The sequence below is a fragment of the Aedes albopictus genome, chromosome 2, assembly GCF_035046485.1.
Source record: "Aedes albopictus strain Foshan chromosome 2, AalbF5, whole genome shotgun sequence".
Taxonomy (NCBI): domain Eukaryota; kingdom Metazoa; phylum Arthropoda; class Insecta; order Diptera; family Culicidae; genus Aedes; species Aedes albopictus.
In genome coordinates this window covers 116,148,059-116,171,775 of record NC_085137.1, presented here as the reverse complement: position 1 = coordinate 116,171,775, position 23,717 = coordinate 116,148,059, and the positions used below count along the sequence as shown (strand labels likewise).

Genomic DNA, 23,717 nt, shown 5'->3' with positions numbered 1-23,717 from the left:
CTCAGCCGTACATGTATGCGATAGTGTACAGCGTACATTCTTATGCGATTTCTGGTTGTCTGGGTAGTTCTCTAAGGATTACTTCAGAAAATCTCTCAGAGATTCATTGAAAAATAAAGTTTCGAAGACTTTTTAATAAACCTTCTTAAAAATCGTTTGGATTTTTTTTAAGTACTCCTTTAGAAATTCATACACGAATTATTTCAAAGTTTCTTCTAATAATCCATTAGGAAATGTTCTTCAGGGATTTATTAATAAAGGTCACTAGGAATTGCCCCAGAAACTTCACACATATTTTGAAGACCGTCTTGCACTGATTGTTTCAGAAATTTCTTTATATATTTATTCAGAAACTTGTTCAGGGTTTCCTTTAGATTTTTTTATATATGTAAAATCTTCTAGAGGTTTTCTAGAAATTCTTCAAAATATCAATTATTAATTGTGCTGCAAATAATTTAAAAAAATTACCAAGGTTTATTCGGATTTTTTTAACAATTTGCTTCAAAAATTTTTGATGTAACTCCAGGAACTTTAGCTAGAGATTTCTCGGGAAATTTCTCGAAGAATTTTATTAGTAAATCGTACCGAAGTTCCTCGAGAGATTCAACCAGAAATTTTTTGAGGGATTTTTTTGAAATATATTCTCTGGGCTTCTCCACAAATTTCTTCCCACATTCTTTCAAATGTTCTTCGATAGTTCTAGCGGTCGAAAGTTCCTCTAGATATTTATTCGGAATTTTTTCAAAAATTCTTCCGCGGTTTTTTTTTTTGGAAAAACTTTCATATTTATTTACAGAAAATACTTTTGTGATTTCTTCGTAAGTTTCTTCAAGAATTCCTCTAAGAAATTCTTCCGAAAATACATCTACGGTTCTTTGCAAATTCTTCCTGTATCCTTGTACGAATTCACTCTAGTATTTCATTCACAAATTTGATAAGAAAAAAAATGTTTTTGATAAGGGATTTTTCCGAAATATTCTCTGAATATTTAAAAGGAATCGAATGGATTTTTTTTGAGAAATACTACAGGGAAACTTTAAGAAATTCTTCCTGAGATTAATTCAACAAATCTTCTAAGAATTCACTGAGATATTCCTCCAGTGATTACTTTCGACTTCAGAGTTTGCTCCAGAAATTTCTTCTAGATTTTTTTTAGAAAGTTTTCCATCGATTGCTTCCGAGATTGTTGCATAGGTTTTTTTTCTAATAATTTTTCAAAAACTCTTTTTATAAGATCTTCCACGGAGTCCAAAAATTTTTCCAACAGTTCTTTAAGTAAATCTTATATATTCCGCCTCAGATATTCCTCCATGGAATTCTTCCATGAAATTCTCCAACAACATCTCGAGTTATTCTTCAAGATTTCTTTTCCAAGGATTCCTCTAGAAAACCTTCCAAGAACTTCTTTTGAAATTACTGCATGGATTCTTCCGTAAATACCACCGGTAATTGTTTTTGTGAATTTCTTTTTGGGATTTTTAACTCAAGTAACACATTGTCACAGAAGAGTCACGGCAGCGCAAGATTTTGTAGCGCAGAAGTCACTTCATAGAATCCCTTCTTACAGAAACGTCTCCAAGAAATGCCTTAGAAAACCTTTTATGAATTCCAAAACAATTTTATGGATTACTTTACGCATTCCTTTACTCCACCACCGATTTTTTTTCGGAGACTCCATGGATTCGTTTTTGTACCTTTCACATTGAGAAAATCGAAAAGGAGTTGAGGCGAAAATTTTGCAATAGCGGTACCAATTTCAGTAGCTTTCATAAAAACTAAACGACCTGTAAAATGCATTACAAAAGATCAAATGTGCGAAACGAATTAAAGGAAGGTTTTTCTGGGAAAGGTAAAGAAATTTTTAGTTTTTTTCCTTATTTGTATTGAAGGAGTTCCTGAAAGAATACCTGAAGGGATTCATCAAAAAAGCGTTGTAGGTTTCAATTGATAAAAAAAAAATTTCCTAACAATTCCTGGAGTAATTGTAGTAGATTCCCAGAATAAATCTTTGGAGGAGATATCGAAGAAATCAGTGAAAGAATTGTGGAAAAGAAACATTGAAAAATTGGAAAGGAAGCCCTTGGAGAAATCTCCAAATCCTTGAAAGGATATGAAATTGAAAGAATCCTTGAAGAAATACTTCAAGCAATCTTTAACTGATTTACTGAATTGCTCCAAGAACTCTTTAAAAAAAACTATAAATAAATTGTTGAAGCAATTTTTTCAATAACACCTGGAAGAATGCGCTGAAGTTCATCTAGAAAAACTTAATAAGTATTCCTTGAAGAAATACCTGACGGCATCCATGTAGCAATTTCTGAAGAAATAATGGAAGAATTTTCGGGATTAGTCTTTGATTTAATTGCCGATAGAACTCGTGCAGGTTTGAAACTCCTGAAAGTATCATTGGGTAGAATCTCTGAAGGAATTAAACCTCTGTAAATATAAAAATTTGGAGGCGTTACTGACGGAATCCTTGGAGAAATTACTGCACAAATTCTTGAGAAGCATTTGAAGAGTTTCTGAAGCAAAACGTGAAGGAATTACTGCCGCAGTTCTGCTGAAGGATTTTTTCAAGAAATACTTGAGACAACATTTGGATAAATTGAAAAAAAAACACGAGGATATCCCTGAATGAGTTCTTGAATGAAGACATGGAGTAATGGCTGAATGCATTTTTGGAAGAACTGCTGAAGTAGTTTGAGGAGAAGTTCCTAATGGAGCTATTGAAAACATTCCTGAAGTATTTCGTGGACAAATTCCGGAGATAATTCTTTCTTCTTCTAAATCTTTGAAGGAATCCGTAATGAAACCATTGGATGAACTCTGAAATAAACTGCTGAATACATATTCGTAAAATTTTTCGAAGGAATTTTTGGAGTAATTTTGGATAGAATTTTTGCAGGAGCTCATTGAAAGTAATTCCTGATTGAATCTTTGGAGAAACTCTAGACGGAATTTTAGAAGAAAGTTCTGCAGGATTATTAAACAATTTTCTGAAAAATGTATGAAGCAATTCCAGAAGGATTCCTCGGAGAACCGATCCGGATGGAATACTTGAAGGAATATTTAACCCTTTGGAGACGGCATTTTCGCCTTTCCGGATGCAATCTTGCTGGTCTAGAACACGTTTGTGAAGGTCGGTTTTCACGGCTTGGCTAATGTGACCCATCCGTCTCCAAAGGGTTAAAGAGGAGTATTCAAGGAAATCCTTGAAAGAGTTTTGGAAATAAACATTGTAAAAATTTGTAAAGAAATCCTTGGAGACATCTCAGAAACAATCCGTAAATGATTTGAACTTGAAAGAATCTTAGAAGAAATACTGTAAAGAGTCCTTGAAAGATGTACTGAATGAATCATTGGAGGAATTTATCTAAGAATTCTTTAAAAAATGAAGTAAATTGTTGAATCAATTTCCGAAGTAAAGAGTTTTCCGGAAAAAAACACTTTGAGGAATTCACGGAAGAACCTTGCGAGAGAATCCTTGAGTATTCCTTGGAGATATATCTGAAGGAATCCGTCTACTTATTTCGCAATGAAGGAAAAAGTTTTTGGTTCATTTCTCGATGGATACATGCTGGTGATCCAGAAGGAATTCTTGGAAGTATCATTGAAGAAATTTGTGAAGGAACAAAAGGAGGAATTATTGAAGTAATATTTGAAGACGTTTCAGTGGGAATTACTTCAGCAATCCCTGGAAGAGTCCTTGAAAGAAGCCTATGAAAAAGCCTGCTGAAGTATGTTTTGACGAAATACTTCAGTGGTCACTTAGGACATCTTCGGAGGAATAAAAAAAATCATGAGGATACTCCTCAAGAAAACCTTGGATAAATTCATGAAGTTATTAGGAATTCCTCTAATAATTTCTTCGGAAACTTCCCTCAAAGATCTTCCAGGAACTCCTACAAGGATTTCTTTAAAAATTTTGGAAAACTTTGGACATTCTGTTCGTTTTGGCGGGGATTTTTTTTCCAGCAACACCCCATGGGACTATATCAGCATTTCTTCCACGAAATCCTTCAGAAATATTTTCAAAAATTTCTTGAAGAGCTTCTTCATAAATTCCTCCAGCAATTCTTCCACGGTATATTGGTGAGAATCCCAAAGGATTTTTTTGGGAAATTTCCTGAATGGTTTTGTGCAAGAACTCCTGACATAATGCTTTGAGAAGTTCCTAAAAAAAATCTTGCTGATACAATTTCAGGAGTAATTTATACAACAATCTTTGAAAGAATCCATACAACAGTTTTAGAAGTAACCCTTAAAAGAGTTCGTTTAAATTCCCAGAGAGGAGTTTCTGAAAGAATCATTGTAGGAATTTCTTAAAAAAAATCCTTTAGATACTTTTGTACAATACATGAGGATGTTCTTGAGGAAACCTTGGAAGACATATATTTTTAGAGATTTTCTAAAGGAATCATTAACTTCAAAACAAAACTTCTGTATGATGCATTTGAGAAATTTCTGAATGAATTTACTGAGGATTTTCTTAATGAATCTTTTCTTAATGAATCCTCAAGTAAAATCCAGATGAATCCATCATGCAGGAATGAATGTGTTATGAATTTCAGAATGAATCTTTCCAGACAAATTACTTAGGTATCTTTGTTGGAACTCTATAAGAAAACTTTAGAATAATTTCCAGATTTTTTTTTGTGTAACACGGGGAGGAATTTCTGTACAAATCCTTTGAGAGGGAATACTTAAAAGAAATGCTGAAGGAATTTTTGTTTTTTTTTTTAAGACAATAATGTTAGTTCCTGATTGAATACTAGTCGTGGAGCCTCGTAGCCGTGCGGTTAGGGTCACCAAGCTTATAATCGCACCATGCTATGGGGTGAGGGTTCGATTCCCGCTTCGGGCGTTGAAACTTTTCGTGAGAATAGTTTCTTCCCCGTTTCCACTGGTGCATGCTCCGTTGTCCGTTGTCTAATGTTAAGTTTAAAACAGTCTGTACAGCCGAAAGCTAAAGACGTTGTCCGTGTCTTTTTTTTTTAGTTGAAATATTTAAAAGGATCCATGGTGGTATACATAAAGTACCTTCAAATATTTTTTTAGAGATATATATTGTTAAATTTTTGTAAAAACTACTGAAGGATGGGCTAGGACCGACTGTGATGTTAATTTGGGGAATGTTTCTTGGCGTTCAGTCTGATGTCCTCAGTCAAAACAGATTAATTTTCTACTGTCCGACGTTTCGGCAACTGTATTTTGCCTTCATCAATGGGAGAACTAAGCACAAAAGCAATCTTCTCCTCAGACCCGTTGTTCCCGGAATAAAAAGCCCCAGTTACCACTTATCAAAGTATGTATGCTCCACTCTACAACCATCCGTAGACACCGAATACAACGTTAGAGACTCTAGTAGTTTCTGTGCGTACATCAACACCATTAGCATTCCCCCAGGACACGTAATGATGTCTTTCGATGTGATATCACTATTCACTAACATTCCTCGGGAACTTGTCAGACGTGATATCATCGACAACTGGAACAGAATCCAACCCAACACGAAGATATGCTTGGATCTGTTTTTAGAGATTGTGGAGTTTTGCATGTCATCTAGCTACTTCGTTTTCCGAAACAAGTACTACGAGCAAATCTCCGGAACCGCCATGGGAAATCCACCATCTCCTGTGTTAGCAGATCTAGTGATGGGAACACTCATCGCTAACGTTATGCCCAAAATCGAAAGGTACATCAAAACCATAAGGAAATACGTCGACGATCTTTTCCTCATTGTACATGCAGACCATCTACAAGAAGTACTACAGGTTTTCAACTCATACCACAACAGCCTACAATTTACATACGAGGAAGAACGTAATGGTAAGATCCCCTACTTAGATCTGACCGTCATCCAACAATGTGATGGCACGATCAAAACGCAATGGTACATTAAGCCAATTGCTTCTGGTCGAATGCTGAACTTTTATTCGATGCATCCCATGAACCAAAAACTGAACGTTATACACAACTTTATCAATCGCGTCTACACCCTAACAACCAACCTAACAGACCCTGAAAAACGAGAAATAGTGACAACAAATCTACTGATGAATGACTACCCTAAACAACTTATAAACAGATGCCTCAACCGAGTAACCAAACGCAACAACACCATCACCACTACAGAAAACAGAGACAACGAGATAATATATTGATCACTACCATACATCGCTACACTCACACCAAGAATCACTCCTTAAACAGAATTACCCAAATGTACGTATAACAGCAAACAACAACAACAACATAAACAACCCGTACACCCGGGTAAAAGATCCACTGCCTATGGAAAACCGACACAACGTGATATACCGTCTGAAGTGTAAAGACTGCGAGAGCAGCTACACAGGGATGACGAGCAATCTGTTAAAAACAAGAATGAGGGGCTGTCCATAAACCACGTGATCATGGGGGGGGGGGGGGGGGGGTTCGGCCAATGACCATTTTGTATGGACAAATAAAAAATTTTGTATGGACAAATGACCACGCAGGGGGGGGGGGGGGGGGGTTGAAAAGTCCCAAAAAAATGACCACGTGGTTTATGGACAGCCCCTGAGCGGTCACTGAAGTGACCAAAACAAACTTGAAAGTTTACTCGCAGCTGGACACTCATACACAGACGAAACGGTTAGAGCTGTCAGAGAGAAAACAGCACTAATCGCTCACTGTGTAGACCACGAACACCGATTCGACCTTACCAAACCAACAATAATAGACGAAACACACAAGAAGAGCACATTACCGTTTCTCGAGATGATATGGATATACAATGAAGGAACTAGTGTAAACAAACGGACTGACACAGAAGGGCTAAACACAAACTACTCAGAAATTATAAACAAAATACACACACAAACACAAACCAAAAATAGGCTTAGACAAACCGACAGAAACCAACAGTAAACAGTTAAGAGTGCACCAAACAAGAACAGTGACAGACCAACGAATATAGAAATTTGATAATTGACATGTTAGTATAAAAATTGTAAACTTTTAGTAAATTTCAATTTTAATTCCATTTTATAATATTACTATAGTGATACGAAACAAGCACAAAGACGGACATATGTTACGACAGACAATTTTGACAGAAAACAGACAACTAGTAAGTAATTTAACAAACCACTATGTAAAACAATGAGATACCACAAACAAACAATTTTAGTTCTCCCATTGATGAAGGCAAAATACAGTTGCCGAAACGTCGGACAGTAGAAAATTAATCTGTTTTGACTAAGGACGTAAGACTGAACACCAAGAAACATTTCCCAAACTACTGAAGAATTTTATGGAAGAATCCCTATGATAATCCTAGGAGATGTTCCTGAAAAAAAGGAATATTGGGAACAATTTTTGTACGAATTCTTCAAAAATTACTTGATTGCATACTTCGAGAAATATTTCAAAATATCCTGGAGGAACTCCCGATGTAATCTTTTTAAGTCTCCTGCATAAAATACCTGATTGTTTGTCTACTCTATGAGATCATCAATGAGGATCAAGTAGGATTTGCCGACAAAACTCTCGGAGAGGTCCCAGGAGGAACTCCAAGTGAAAAATCTCGAAGAGCTACTCGAGAAATACTTTAGAGGATAAACGTCTTATAGCTCTGGGATTGAAATGAGCTTGAATTGAAATTCTCCAGAAAGTATCCGATTTTGAGATGATCCAGAAATGTCTACGTAGTCCATGACAGCACCTTCCAGTAAATATATCAAAACATAATAAACGTTCATATAGCTATCAACCGTTAATATAATTGTGTTACATGCTTGTTCTACCTTTTTGATCAAAATAGAATCCTGAATGAAAGGTTCCGCAACAATACTTTTCTACAGCGATAGAAGGGCTCCCCAAAACGTGTTTTGTACTAATAAAGCTCAACAATATGAAGGAGTAAACGCTCATCGCCTCACTGAATTTCCATTCAATCCTTAATTCCTACACTTGTTCCTAAATCTCTTTCACCTGTAGAATTATGGGTTTTCAATGAACTTATCTCGATGAAAAAGTTAGGATTTTACGTGCATTTCATCCTGAAAGGGTATGCTTCAATCCTGCACCCTGTACATCTCACTCCATGTTCAATTATTTTGAACAAGTTAGCCGCTTTTGTTCATCCCCGTGGTAGTAGGTAGTTGGGAGTTAAAACTATACTATAGAGCGAAAGGATAAATTGGTACGTGCTTCACATAGTAATTTACAGCCCGGGCTGGGCACAGCGAGCAGAGATGCACCCATTGATCCATGGAAGCGCACTGCCAGTCAGTGCATAGTGTTGTGGCTCCTTTCGATGCTGCCCATTGCACCTTGATGCTTTCTTTCCGAGCACCACCAACCGTGGCGTGGTTGTTGTAAAATGAACGCCCGCCGTCAGATCAAACTCACCTTGCCGTATGCCGTGAGGCCACCGTGCTTGATGTCGTACTTGGGACCATCGGCGTTACTCGAGTCCGCCCACGGTGTGTGACAGGTGGACGTCAGGGTCATGTAGCGAACGCCGAGCGCATAGTAAATCCGCAGGACACCCAGCGAACCGCCGAGCGAGTGCCCTCCCTCGACTCCAATTAGTGAACACATTTGATGGTTTTTGTGCGCTTGAACGATATCTGCAATGGAGGTTGACAGGGTTTGGGAAGGAAAGAGAGTTGAGAATCGCTAAATATACGGCTTGGGACGGTGAAAACGTCATGTAAGGGCACATAGAAAAGAGATAATTAGAATCTGTAAAAAGATAAAATGGGTAAGCGGATCATGTTGTTGCTCTGGGAAGCAGCTTGGTCACGGTTTCAAGTTGAGTTCAAATGTTGAGAATAATCTGAGAGAGAATGGTATTCGTTGTTCCAAAATATGAGGAGCAGAATTACAATGGTCGTGAGATATGTAGTCACTTTGTTTCACAATGGAATAAATTATGTTGTTTAACATTTTTAGGGGTAGAAAATTTTACATATCAATTTTTATACAGAATTTATAATATTGAGTTGCTGTAACTTTGGTTTGCTTTGGTAAATTGAGCGCAATTTTTGATACGAAACTACATATGCTGAATTTTACGTATACGAAAAAACAAAAGTTTTCGTTCACAGGTCTGGTTGTGACCTGACATTCAAAATGTGAAAAAGTGATCGGACAGCAGCACCCCTTTGATTTACACGTGACGATTGTAAAAAAAACGATAAGTTTTATGTCTTGTCTCGCGTCGCGTATTGTTTGTGCCATGCAGTTCTTACGTTAAGTCAACGGTAAAGTAAATTGTTGACATATTATTCTGTTGCTAATTTTCCGTTTCAATGCATTTTTATGGTAGGCGAGCTAACTCCTTATTTTTCGGACGACCACAGTGTACCATTCAGTTTAGAGTCCTACCTTGACACTCAGACGTCGATCAGACGTCCCCAACATGGGGATTAGACGCAGTCGTGAACCACTCCTTCTGGAGAACAGACGCTCAGGTTTGCAAAAGCAAATCCGTCCTTCCCTGTCTGTCTTTGACCAAAGGTGAATTCCAGTGGTCAGCTAAAATCCTGAGGCGTCTGTATACAAACAGTAACAATGACTTGCCTCGGTTTGATTTATTTTCAACTTCCCTTTCTCTATTTTATTGCTACACTCAGGCAAATAAACCTAAGATTATCATAAGGTCTAACTAATGAAATGGCCTTTAAACAATTCATAATGGCTAGAACGATTTTCATAACGTCGGTCTATGACGCAGAATCGACTCACAGTTTGGCTTTTATACACATTTAGCAACACAATATTCTCAAGCGTCGATAGCCGCGTGGGTTGGGCACGAGCTCAGTGATCTCGACGTTCATGGATCGATTCCAGTCTGCATCATTTTGTGATTTTTCTGTTCTTTTCATAAGTTTATCTTATGTAATTAGGTCATAATAAGCATGTTCAATTTTCATAGGGTATTCTTATGGCATCCCATACTTTACAGTTATGGCTAAATTTCATAAGGTATTTCGATGAATTTCGGTAGTTTACTTCGCTGTAGTACACTCAGCGCTGATAAATTCTACACCGTTTGTAAAGCATCTTCGCGCGCAATGTAGGGCTAAAAATCTCGTTAATACAGATAAAAAAAATCTTCGCGCTCAATAAGTTTTCAATCGATCGATATCGATTGCTACAACCTTCCCTTAACGGGATCTAGCTCTCAAAGCTCGTAACTCCAAATAGCGTAGAAGAACTTTTCCATTATCCTCAAACCAAGATGTGTAGGTCAAACTTTGTCTTTCATTAGGTTTGAATTTTCTCGCAACTAACTAACCAGTACGGAAGTTTTTCCCATTCTGACCTCTCTCAATTTGACACGTATCACTTTAGCAAACAACGACTCAAATGCTTCGGATGAGTTGTGATGGCCGTGATGTGAATGCACCCGCCTTGTGCTCGCTCGTACCGTTCTCCGTGGTGGATAATTAGACTATAGTAGGTACACCGGACCGAAATTAGTGACTCTATTCACATGGCGCGGCATTCGGATATCGTCGCCACTGGTGCATCCCGCCCGGCACACATAACAACCGCTGCGCGTACCTTGTTAACATTATTTATGCCCATCGTGGACACTGTGGAGCTGTGACTGTGTGAATGGACTTCATAATGCGAAATTGGGAGTTGGGAAAATTTTGGGGACATTGAATGGTATTGTACCGTACCGTAAACTGATGCACATGCCGTTAGATGTGGTGAGTAGCGTTCCGTCAGTCTTTTAATTACATCAATTTGCTCCAGCGTGATCTGCACGGCGTCCTTGTGCTGCGCCTCACAGGGCACGTACGCGGCCCAAAACTGGAAAATTACGAGAAACGAGATTAGTTTTAGTTCGCTCTCTCTCTAAATGGAAAGCGAGCACACGTGATAATGGCAGCTTAATGGGTTTGTGGAGTCGTCGGTGCTTGGGAACGGAAGGAGGAGAATATTAATTTGTGATGAATTTATATGTTTGTGCTCGTATATTTTCAGATGGTAACGTCAACAAACGAGATTTATTGAGATAGAGACTATTTCAGTCAATTACTTCGGTGATTCCAATGACGATGAATCGGTTATTGCAATCGATAAACCATACCTTACGAAATTACAATCAACTACTGTTGGGTCATACGGGCTTCAGCTGGTGGCTGTTATTAAGGCGAAACTGGAAGCATTTCCTCACTTTTTGGTTTTTGATTTTTTATTAAATAACGAAGAAATATTTTCAAAATCGGTTTTCGTGCACATGTAGAGTATGGATCAAGGTATCTTCTGATTTTTTTGTAGTGGAAAATGATTTTCGTTTTTGCAAAAACCATTTTTGAACAAAATTTCACAAAAAAATGGTTTCTGCAAAAATGGAAAACATTTTCCACCACAAAAAAAATCAGAAGATACCTTGATTCATACTATACATGTGTACGAAAACCGAGTTGGAAAATATTGCTTCGTGATTTAATAAAAAACCAAAAACCGAAAAAATGAGAAAATGCTTGCAGTTTCGCCTTAAGCTTACCTGAATACCTTAGAAGAATTAAGTAAGCTATAAGCACGAAAGTGTAGAATTCGGCCCATATATCCATAGCATTACTAATTGGCCTTTAAACAGTTCTGAAAGTATTCTTATGTGCTACTTCAGCTGTATCAATGCAATTATTATTATCAGCATTTTCAATATCAAGAAACTGTGCAATAGTAGGAGTAATTGTAATAAATGGTTTTTTTTTTCGGCCGCTCCTTAGTAGAACTAGTTAGTAGTAGTTGATTAGGGCAGCTGTAATTATTCCGTTTTATAAGTTTTCATTACTTAGCATAACAGGTTTAACCATTTTTCTTACAATTTTAACAGCAGCACTAATCTTCATGATTTAATAAATTTGATCCTTAGTATTTGTGTCAGATTACGTAGTTCAGGCTTATGGATACTAGCATGTTCGCTTGCAGATACTAGCATAATACATTTCAAACATTGTGGACCAAATTTTCTTTTCCAGACCTTTTCAGTATTAGCATGTTGCTTTCTCAAGAAAATGCAACGTAACTACCCAGACAACCAATTTGCACGTATAATGAAGTTTATGTTCAGGTTATACTTTTATGCGGTAAAATGACATCACATAAGATGCAGTAAAAGTGCCTTATGCATACAAAAGTGGAGGCGGTATACGTGCATTGACGGAAAAATAATGACGCTATATGACTTGAAACGATATCTTATGCGATGCACGGTATGCACTATTGCGACGTAATATAGCATATTCTGCGACTTAAAAATATTCGAAATAAAAAATCTTGTCTCCTAAGTATCGAACTAATAAGCTTTGGATTATCGAGCCGTACTTCACACATAACACCAAACACTACTTATGAAACATACTGATTAATTGTCATGACATTCTAACTCACCTCAGTGCTTGTTGGGGCTTTGGGACAGAAGGTCGAAGGACAAATGGTCGAAGGACAAAAGGTCGAAGGACAAAAGGTCGAATGGACAAAAGGTCGAATGGACAAAAGGTCGAATGGACAAAAGGTCGAATGGACAAAAGGTCGAATGGACAAAAGGTCGAATGGGATAAAAGGTCGAATGGGACAAAAGGTCGAATTTTAGTAGACCATTTTACCAGCTGGTATTTCTCGCTTATAAGACAAACATTTTTGAGAAGTATTTGTTGTCGCTCATTGAAAGAAACATTGTAGTGCTGTTATAGAAATCATATGCATTTCTGTCACTAACATTTCCATAGGAAATTTTTCCTTCTTTTGTTTGTAGGCTGTTCTTTCAAGTTCTGTGAATGTAGTATTTATTTAATGGCAATTTAGTTTGGTTTTTTGTTCAGGAATTTTTCCTTCTTAAATTTATAGGCTGTTCTTTTATCTTTTGTTAGTGAAATAATTATTGACTCCTTAGGGACTTATTTTTCAATCAGAAATTTTGCCTTCTTCTTTTCAATATCTGTTCTTTCTAACTGTACTGCAGAAACATTCGTTAACTACTTGTGCTTAGTGATCATCCCCTCTTGCATTGATAGGTAGATCCTAATAATTATCCTGTATAAGTAAACAATTTCATTTTGTTTGCTCATACAGGCTATACTAACTATATTGCTTGTTACACTTTTGCAAACCATGCTCCCCCTATAATCGTGACGTACTTCATGGATCACCCCTATAATACCCAGAAATTTGTCCTTTTCTAATTTATAGACTGCTTGACTTTATTTAATCACATTAATGATCGGAATTTCAAATGAGAATATTCCAATCTATGATTCATCCTTCTTCAACCCATAGACTGTTCTTTCAAGGAATCAGAGATGGCATGCTCCTCAGTGCGAAACGTGAGAAGGGAAAACATACACTCTACACACGACTTTCAACGAGAGCGAGGGTGAACTACGCAACTTTTTTCACACACAAACCACCCGCTAACCCTCAAAATGAATGCTCAAACAAATGTTAGAACAAACATGTTTTTTTCTGTTTCTGCGTGCACATTTTGTGCGCGCAGAAAATGTGCACACAAAAATTCGTGTTGAGAGCGCACTCAGTCGTGCTTCCAATGCAATACTATGTGTACCACACGGAAAGATTGATGTACACAGAGCAAGGAGTAACTTTCACGCAGCGATCGAAAAGACAAAAGATTTCATGCAAACTTGTGTGAAAATTCACGCAAATTTGTGTAAACCCGGATCAGCACATTTTTTGTGCTGATCCAGTCGCACGCAAATATGAGTGAAAAATCCTTTGTCTTTTCGCAAGTTACTCATTCGCTGTGTACTTTCGTTTTAGGGTGCACAGGAGTATAAAAGTACTTGCTTGTCTGATATCACATAAATCACAGACAAATAGATGTGAAACTAACGAAATTTCAATCTCATATATCTCATGATCCTGATTACTTAGAAAGTTGGTGTCTTCGGCAAAGTTGTTTGGCTGGTCAAGGACTAATCGATAATAAGATTTAAGATTCAAAATTCCACCGCTAGGCGGTGCTAGTGAGCTAAAAAATTTTGTTTTTCATAAATATTAGGAAAATTTGCAAAAAAATGCAACTAGCGACGCCTAGCTGCAGAAACTTGAACCAAACGGTAATTATTCTGAAAGCCCTTGATCTACCAAACCATATTGCCGAAGACACCATCTTTCTACAAAATGAGGATGCTGAGATATGCGAAATTTAAAATTTGTTTGCTCTCTAGCACCGCCTAGCGGTAGAATTTTGAATCTTAAATCTTATTATCGGTTAGCCCTTGACCAGCCAAACAACTTTGCCGAAGACACCAACTCTCTAAGTAATCAGGATCATGAGATATATGAGATTGAAATTTCGCTAGTGTCACATCTATTTGTCTGTGATTTATGTGATATCTTAGACAAGCAGATGCTACACTGACAAAATTTCCATCCCATATATCTCAGGAACCTGATTACTTAGAGAGTTGGTTTCTTCGGCAAAGTTGTTCAGCTGGCCAAGCGCTTTCAGAATATGGGCCGTGTGATTCGTGATTTCACCGCTAGGCGGCGCTAAATAGCGTACAAATTTTACATTTCACATATCTCAGCATTCTGATTCTTTAGAAAGATGGTGTCTTCGGCAAAATTGTTTGGTAGATCAAGGGCTTTCAGGATAATTATCGTTTGATTCGAGTTTCTGCAGCTAGGTGGCGCTAGTTGCAATTTTTTGCAAATTCTCTTGATATATATGAAAAACAAAATTTGTTAGCTCACTAGCACCACCTGTTGTCGAAATTTGGAACCAAAATATTCATCAACTGTAAGTCCTTGACCAGCTTCAGACGTCTGCTTGTCTCTGATATCACAGGATTTGATACCCCTTAGCGGGTTTTGGACTTACTGGTATGCTTTCGGTTCACCAAATGCTCAAACAACACTGACCCCTTTAAACACACAGCGTGTGCACTGAGTTCTGTTTTTTCTGCGTGCGCGCAGAAATTGCGCACTGGGATTATGATCTGCGGGCTCTCACTGCTCTCACGCAGCACTCTAATCACCCACACAAAAACTCTGCGTGAGAGAAATCATGTACATTTTATTGTGCGTTTTTTCTCTTTCTCTTTTGTAAGGTAAATGAAACTGAGAAGTTCAGTGAAAGATGAGCGTAAATGGGCACAATTTCTGCGTGACATGCCATGCAAGGAATATTATTTTCCATATTTAACCTTAATGAATAACATTACTTTTCATCATTTATGGGCATCTATTTCGAAATGCAATGGGGTAAAAATTGTTGCATATAAGCTATTACATGTTTTAGAAGACACTTTCCTATTTTCCAATAATGATTGTTTTGAAGTTGTTGAATAATTTTGCTATCACTCGTTCTATTTTTAATCGTCGTTTTTCTGTCGAATTCTGATCACTTTTTCATGTCTTCCAATTTGTCTTTAGTCTATTTAACCTCTTTACCCTTTTAGACTTTTTGTCCATTCGACCTTTTGTCCATTCGACCTTTTGTCCCATTCGACCTTTTGTCCCATTCGACCTTTTGTCCCATTCGACCTTTTGTCCATTCGACCTTTTGTCCATTCGACCTTTTGTCCATTCGACCTTTTGTCCATTCGACCTTTTGTCCATTCGACCTTTTGTCCTTCGACCTTTTGTCCTTCGACCTTATGTCTTTCGACCTTTTGTCATAGATTCTAGCTTATGCGAGTTTGTATGTATATTTGAACGAGTTTATTTTCACTTTTATGCGATTTAGTTTGTACACCAATGCGGGTTAAACTGACATAATTAGAAAAGTATTAAGCGAAGTCGTATAATCATCGCAGTACGCAATCATGCGAATTCAATTGACACTTTGCGAGTTCACTCGAACGCTTTTGCGAAAAAGCAAAGTTCGTCACAATAAAACATCGGAATATCGTCTACTGCGATGTAGTCATACATTATAAAAGTTAATTTGCACTCTTATATGATTTTACCAGATACATCGCAGTAAGTTCAAAAAATAACATCATAAGCGAAGAGAATTGTCCCTCAGCCGTACATATATGTGATAGTGACTTAAAATAGTACTTTATACGATGAACGTACAGCGTGCATCCTTATGCGATTCCTGGTTGTCTGGGTAGTACTGAGGTATCTCTTATTACTGTCAATTCCCCGAGTTCTGACATCACGCCTTTCTTGCAGCCGCATAGTAAATTGTAGCTAGCAAGCACGTGCCAAGAGGTGTTCGTCGTCACATTCCTCCCACCCGTAAGCCATCCTGCTGAATTTACGGTCGAGCAACGCCAGCTTCACTTCTCGTCTCCGCAATATACCGTGTGCTGTTGGCAGCCATGTTGGCGCACTCGACCATCTTGATACCTTCCTTGATACCTACCTTGATACCTTGTTAGCATAGCATAGCATAGCAGGAATAATTGCACAAATCTTGGATGAAGTTGCAAAGTTGAATATATCCATTAACATTGCTAATGTCGCTACTATCTACAATGTTATAAACCCACTCAGCTTCACACACCTGGCCAAGTCCTTGCAAGCAGCATTTATAAATCCCTTCATCAACTTAGAAAGAGCCCAGAACTGAAGCTGCTTTCAATAGATGAAAGGATATTGAAAATAGCGAATTTTCAATTTATATCTAGTTATATAACAATGAATATAGGGCACAAAGAGTGTAATCAGAAAGATCTCACCTCGATCGCAACGCACTCGCCGCGGCCGCAACCTACCTTGATACCTTGTTGGCTATACAGTAACTTTACTCCAACGCCGAGCATATAGTAGAGCACAATCTCATCGGTCTTGAGCGAAGTTCTCCAGTTTCCCCGAACGTGAAGGGATCGCAGATCTTCTTCAATCACGTGCAGCCAGTGCGTCCGTGGCCGACTATGAAGTCACTGACCTTCACCTGGTTCCCTGTTGAATATTGTTTTCGCTATTCTTTCTTCCGACATTCGCACTACGTGTCCAGCCCACTTAAGTCTGACGTGTTATGTTGCGTTTCACAATATTCGCACCTTTGTACACTTGTTACTACTTGTGGTTCATGCATCTACGCCAGGGGTTCTCTAACTTTTCTAACTTGCGACCCACTTTTGCTGGTCATAGAATTTGGCGACCCACCAGCACGTTTTTTCATAAAATACGTCATTTTACTGACTTTTGGAATACATTTGAAATGAAATTTAGAATTTGTATCGTGTTTTTTCAACCAATAATTTCAAAATGTAATCGAAGTGAAAATGCTATTCCACAGTTATGGCGAGTAGGTAAGCACCATGAAATTTTTTAGAATTGAGGGGCGCAAATGCAAAAGGGTGTCAGTGACCATTCTGTCGAAATAGAGTTGAGCATATCGAAAAACTTTTCAAACTTTAAGCATTTCGGAACATTTTAAACTCTTCAGGACGCGCGCTGTTGTATAAAGTACAACATCACCAAACAACTTCGCTCGTCATATACAGCGCGAGCGCGGTGCAGAGTCTGTTACGCGCTATTCAACGTCCTAAAAGGTTAAGATTGTTTTTACGTTGATTGAATCATAACTATAAATCGGAAAAAAATGGTTGATTTTGAATCTTCATACATTTGGTATGGGACGAAAAATTGGTGCATAACTTTGAGCCTCATTTATTCGAAAGTGGGATTTTGTCGCTTACACCCCTTTGCTTCTAACTCCCTCAATTATAATACTGCCAAATAGACAGGTTAGTACTTGTAAAAATTTTAAAATCAGATCTTTCATACACACTTATTTTACATTTATTTTATTGAAATATTAAAAATTTAAGGTGAAAGTCACGAACTTTCAATTTTTCAATCTACGAGATACCAAAACCACGTAGACCAAAATTTGGCCATCTCAGACCACTGGATCCAGTGGATAACTGACGCTGAGGAAGATTACAAGTGGTACACTGAACGGCGGCGGCTTGCGGTGAAAATGACTATTCTGAGGGTCAATTTAAATGCACAACGCCACTAAATTTGTGCAGACTGAATTTCGTTTCAATTCAACAGAATTATGTTTTCAATTTTACCATGGACTCGATTTTCAATTAAAAAAAGTTTCTATTGGCAACCGGATTCGAACCAAGAACCTTGACATCACCAGGCTCGCACGCTACCACTCGGCTATCGAACCAGTTGATGTGAGAAGAAACAAAACGCACACAAGAAGCGTTGGTTGGTCGATGATCATGTTTTGCCATGGTAAATTTAAAAACATTTTTATGCTTGTCATTACTGCAAGCCGCCTTTCAGTGTAGTCAAAATACGCGTATCTCTCAAAGGATAAGCAACATAGGGCGGAATTAAAAGGTACAAAACTGATTACACTCATTCGAAGAGGGTATTCTGCTTAGAGGGTTTGAAAAGTCGGTACAAGATATTTATAACGTTATCGCCCAAGATGTAACTCACAAACGGTTTTGCACACATCTGTCAGTGCCGCCACATGCTCACCCGAAGTGCCGAACAACACCGAATGGGTTGGTTTTAGAAGCTACGGCACGAACGCTCGACACGCACACAGAAGCAACATTCGCATGTACCGATACCACACCAATAACGTTTCCAGCCTACGATGCTTCGCAATAAGCTGATCGAAAAGCACCGAAAGCTGGAACGCAACAGCTCAACGGCGAAAAGGAGCAGCCAACAATGCTGATCAGTGTCGAATCTGTTCGTGTGCTATTCGTATGGGTGGTTGGTTTGATAAAGCGAGGAAGGGTGAAAACGTATTCGTTGTCGAAAGCAAATCGCATCATTTCGCGAATGTTTTCTCCAAATAGCAAGCTTGTTTGAGACAGCATTACCCTGCTTCAATTCATCCAAAGTCACAAACGAGGGAGACCACTAGGCCACTCTGTACCACTCCCTTTTCAACCGGGTATCGGCCGGCCACTAGCGTTCGACTTCTGACGGCACTCATTTCGTTCGTCAGTCGTTGACACTCCTCATCGAGCCAACCATTATGTTGGCGTCGCTGAGCGGGGCCTATCACCTCTTTAGTCACTGCCAATATTGTGCGATATTGTGCGGTTCACGAGCCAAGAGCCCAACACGTGCGGGTTCATCCAAAGTTCTCACGTTCCAAGATCCGACTTTCCTATCTTTGTCCCTAATTCGTTGGTGTTTGGAGGTTTTCAGCAGGCTACCTTACCGGGGCCGCGCTGCCTACATCACGTAGAAGGGGCTGCGATACTGCGTTACATGCTCAGCCGCTGGATGAAAAAACAGACGCTGGTTGAGCCGTACCTCCTTGGTAAACAGACGCTCGGGAAGTATCTCCTAAATTTAACCATCTTGACATCTAATAATCACAGCCAAGTATTCCCTGATCCATCGTCACCATATATAACAAGTTCTGCTTCAATCCACTCCTTAGCAGTCTTAGTACAAGATGTCATATGAATATGAATGTTAGGCGTGTAACAGAAATTCATGCACTCAGAGCTTCGTGTTTCATCGTATGGTTCCAAAGAAAGGGTATTAATTATTTGTATGAGTTGCTTTGGCATAGTTCGTCTCTGTTTTGATGGTTGCCTTTTGTAGTAAGGTTTGTAGTGAGTATCATTAGGCTTCAAACAGCCTGAAATTGCACAAATCTACTTCTTAGCGCCATTATGCAAATTAGGTAGTTCCGGGGGGTCTCCCGTTAGCCTTGTGGTTAAGGCTATGGTTCGCCAATCCGTAGACGGCGGCAGGGATTGGCGGCAGGCACCGTGCGGTGCGAAAAAAGCGTGTGCTTCACAGAATCGCAAGTGCTTGTCTCCCGTTTTGCCGAGAGACAAGAGACGTATGAGTGAGACCTTTCGTAATTGTACGAGAGACAAACCGCAGCACTAGCTCTACGGCGCAGGGAGTAATGCACGGTGCTTGGGACTGTGCTTGTCACCAAACAGAAAAAATCATTTAATAAATTATTTAAAGAGTTTGTGCTTTCGGCAAAATTGTTAAGCTTTTCGAGGGTTGACAAGTGATAGGTCGTTTGATTCGAAATTTCCCCAATCATGCGTAGTATTAAGCCAAGCGCAAAGCACGGAGACAAGCACCGAGAGTGCATACGACAAAGCGTGAGAGACAGGAGAGCTCCAGCGCGCGGCAAAGTAAGCGAGCAACACACAACCGATTGCACGTACTCGTCTCCTTCTGATTTGTTGTGTTGTCTCGTAGCAGCGTGTGCGGCACGCAAAGAGTTTTGAGTCGCACCCTATCCCTGACCGCGGGTTCGATTCCCGTTCCAGTTAGGAAAATTTTCTCGACTCCCTGGGCATAGTGTATCATTGTACTTGTCACACAATGTTACAAATTCATGCAATGGCAGGCAAAGAAAGCCCTTCAATTAATAACTGTGGAAGTGCTCAAAGAAGCGAGGCAGGCCAAGTCCCAGTGGGGACGTAGGGCCATAAAGAAGAAGAAGAAGAAGAAGAAGGTAGTTCCGGTTTCTGCTTCGCTATTCAAAGTAAAAAACTCCTAATCAGTTGGCTCGGGGGTATGTAAGTCAGTAGCCGCGGATTTACGATCGTCTCTGCCTCGATTTCCACTGCTGCAAAACTTCATCGGCTGGTTATCTATTGGTTTCCAGTATGCCTTCAATTGCGACCTTCATCGAACGAACCAGCTCCTGTAGGGTTGAACGATCACTGGGTCGTTGTTGTGTTGATCGAAGTTGACGCTGGCTCTTCAAACTCTCGCTTCAGCTGATTACTCGTAGCGCGTGAACAAACAGCTCCACATCTATGACGTGAGTCACTGGCCCTAGTTCTGGATGATCTTAGAATAACAATCTCTAAAACATTTGTTAAAAGCTTATCGGGAACCTAATATCACCATCAGTAGGTCGACTCTAGAGGCACGTCACCTCCTCCTCTCTTCTTGGCGTAACGTCCTCACTGGGACAAAGCCTGCTTTTCAGCTTAGTGTTCTATGAGCACTTCCACAGTTTTTAACTGAGAGCTTCCTCTGCCAATGACCATTTTGCATGTGTATATCGTGTGGCAGGCACGAAGATACTCTATGCCCAAGGAAGTCAAGGAAATTTCCTTTACGAAAAGATCCTAGACCGACCGGGAATCGAACCCGTCACCCTCAGCATGGTCATGCTGAATACCCGTGCGTTTACCGCCTCGGCTATATGGGCACGTCACCATTCTTCCTGAATAAACCAAATTCGAAATCTTTGTTGATTTGACACATACCTACAACATTCGTTGGACTTCCGTAGACGTTCCACTAGAGTATTTATTTATTTGTTCACTATCTTCGTCATGGACGCACAGATTGTTTGATTAAACTAGGTTCCTTATTCTATTCTTAAACTCTAATTTAGACATATTAAAATCGAAATCTGCACTAACTACATTAAAATTGAAAGACAAAAAGGACTAAATATTTTGACCATAGTTGGTTCTATGAAGTGGGATTGCAAGAAGCGTTGAGCTACGGAATCGTCGCGGTTGAACATTTAAGGGAATTTCACCAAGAAGTGTAGGACAATCGATGTTACCATTGAGGAGATCAAAGACGAACAATCGTTGAAGTTTAACTCTCCTCGCCGCCAAAGATTCTAAATTAATGAGCTGGCAACGGTCTGGATAACTTGGAAGGTTAGTTGGATCCGACCATGGAAGCTGCCGCAACGCAAATCGCAAGAATCTACGTTGTAGACGCTCAATCCTTAACGTTTGCGTTAAATGGAACGGTGTCCAAACTGGTGCAGCATACTCTAAATGCTCCGAACAGTGCGCAGAACAGTGTTTTCAATGCGTAGACGTCAGTGAAATCCGAAGCATGCCGGTGAATAAAACCTAACGCTGACCAGACCACGCTTTGCTAATAACTGTAGAAATGTGCTCGTTGAACCGGACTTTCGAGTCGATTAAAAAGTTCATATTTTAATCATATTTAAAATCCCAGCACCCATACCTTCATAACAATGTTTGAAAACTAATGTCATGTAAAATTTCCATCTTGATCGCATTGCGAAGTCTTTCTCCCGTGACGAGCATACTTCTTTCGATCTTCTTCTTCTTCTTCTTCTTTATGGTTCTACGTCCCACTGGGATTTGGCCTGCCTAGCTTCAACTTAGTGTTCTTTGAGCACTTCCACAGTTTTTAATTGAAGGGCTTTCTTTGCCTGCCATTACATGAATTTGTATATTGTGAGACAAGTACAATGATACACTATGCCCAGGGAGTCGAGAAAATTTTCCCGACCGGAACGGGAATCGAAACCGCCGTCTCCGGATTGGCGATCCATAGCCTTAACCACTAGGCTAACTGGAGACCCCACTTCTTTCGATACTGATTCCAAATCTTCGGACTATTCTTCACTTGGTTTACTGCTCGGTTCACTGGCTCGGTACGAGCTTCAAGCTGAAAGTCTCTTAAATAAAGACAAATCAATCAATCAATTATTCTTCGAATTAGGTTATGTTCTGCAGGCGTATTCCGCATTGCGATTGAAATTTGCATGGAATTTAGTATGAGAAAACGTGCTTTTTTGCATTTTTCTCCTAAATTGTTTTTTTTTTGTCTATAACGATCTAACTAATGACGTTAAAGTGTAGCCTAGGATATGCCGAAAAACTTTGCCAAAGACCGCAAAGTGATCCGACGCTTGTGGAAAAAGTTATTCGCTTGGTAAAAATTAAGATTTTATTATTGATGTTATTCCTTTACATGTTAAATGTTAAGCACCAACGGGCAATCTGTACGTTATAACTTTTTTCACAAGTGTCGGATCACATTGCGGTCTTCGGCAAAGTTTTTCGGCATATCCTAGGCTAAACTTCAACGTCATTAGTTAGATCGTTTTAGACAAAAGATTTCACTTTAGGAGAAAAATGCAAAAAGCATGTTTTCCCATACTAAATTTCATATAAATTTCAAACGCAATGCGGAATACGGGGACGAAAAAGTTTGGAATCGGAAGCTTAGAATCGAAAAAGCTTTGTTCAAAAAAATCGACTTTGTTGACCCAGTCTAATCTATATATATAAAAATGAATTTCTGTCTGTCTGTCTGTCTGTCTGTCTGTCTGTCTGACCGCTATGCATTCGGAAACTACTGAACCGATCGGTGTGAAATTTTGTATGTGGATATGTTTGAGGCCGGGGAAGGTTCTTAGCTTGGTGTGAGACTCCTCCGGCCGCTGGAAAGGGGGACTCCCAAAGAAATTAACCGGAAATGAGCTGAGAGAGAAGTTCAACACGGTCGCAAACAAAACCAATCTAGAGTGCGGTGCTCCAGTGAGCTCAACAATTGTCAAATTTGAATTGACAATACAATGTTTGCCCACGCGTAGGTTCATCGTATTAGAACCTAATTTTCGACCCCGGCTCTCTCGACTCGATTTCAGAGAGAAACAGGCCTACCTGGTGGAGATCCGGACACGTGAATTTCCCGTGCTTCGGTCCAAAATGGTCGGTTTTCGACAGCCGGATGCGGAACGAGCGGCTGAGATGGTGATGGCTTGGGCCTGAGGAGAAGTACCCGGGGTGGCCGGAAGATGGAGATCAGGCCTACCTGGTGTATATCCGGACACGCGCATTGGCCCAAAATGTCCAGCTTTCCACGGCCGGATACAGACGGGGATTCAGTAACACGGCTTCGGCTTCGATAAAAGAGGGGCCGTGGTGGAGATGAGCACCAGCGGGGAGATGGCCGGGGAAGGCAGGATACCAGAAGGGCAACACTGGCTCGGGATTTTGTCCCGCTCGATGGATGCTGGGCACTTA

General features: G+C 39.4%; 1 protein-coding gene across 3 annotated transcripts in view; it reads right to left on the bottom strand.

Annotated features, from left to right (window-relative positions):
* LOC109420563 (uncharacterized) overlaps positions 1–23,717 on the bottom strand; it is a 295,739-nt gene that overhangs the window by 72,996 nt on the left and 199,026 nt on the right. For all 3 annotated transcript variants that reach the window (XM_062850277.1, XM_062850276.1, XM_062850278.1), the window contains 2 exons: positions 10,683–10,815; positions 8,398–8,618 (listed from right to left, as the gene is read on the bottom strand). In XM_062850277.1, the coding sequence (XP_062706261.1) occupies positions 8,398–8,618; positions 10,683–10,815 (354 nt within the window). The remainder of the gene's footprint in view (positions 1–8,397; positions 8,619–10,682; positions 10,816–23,717) is intronic.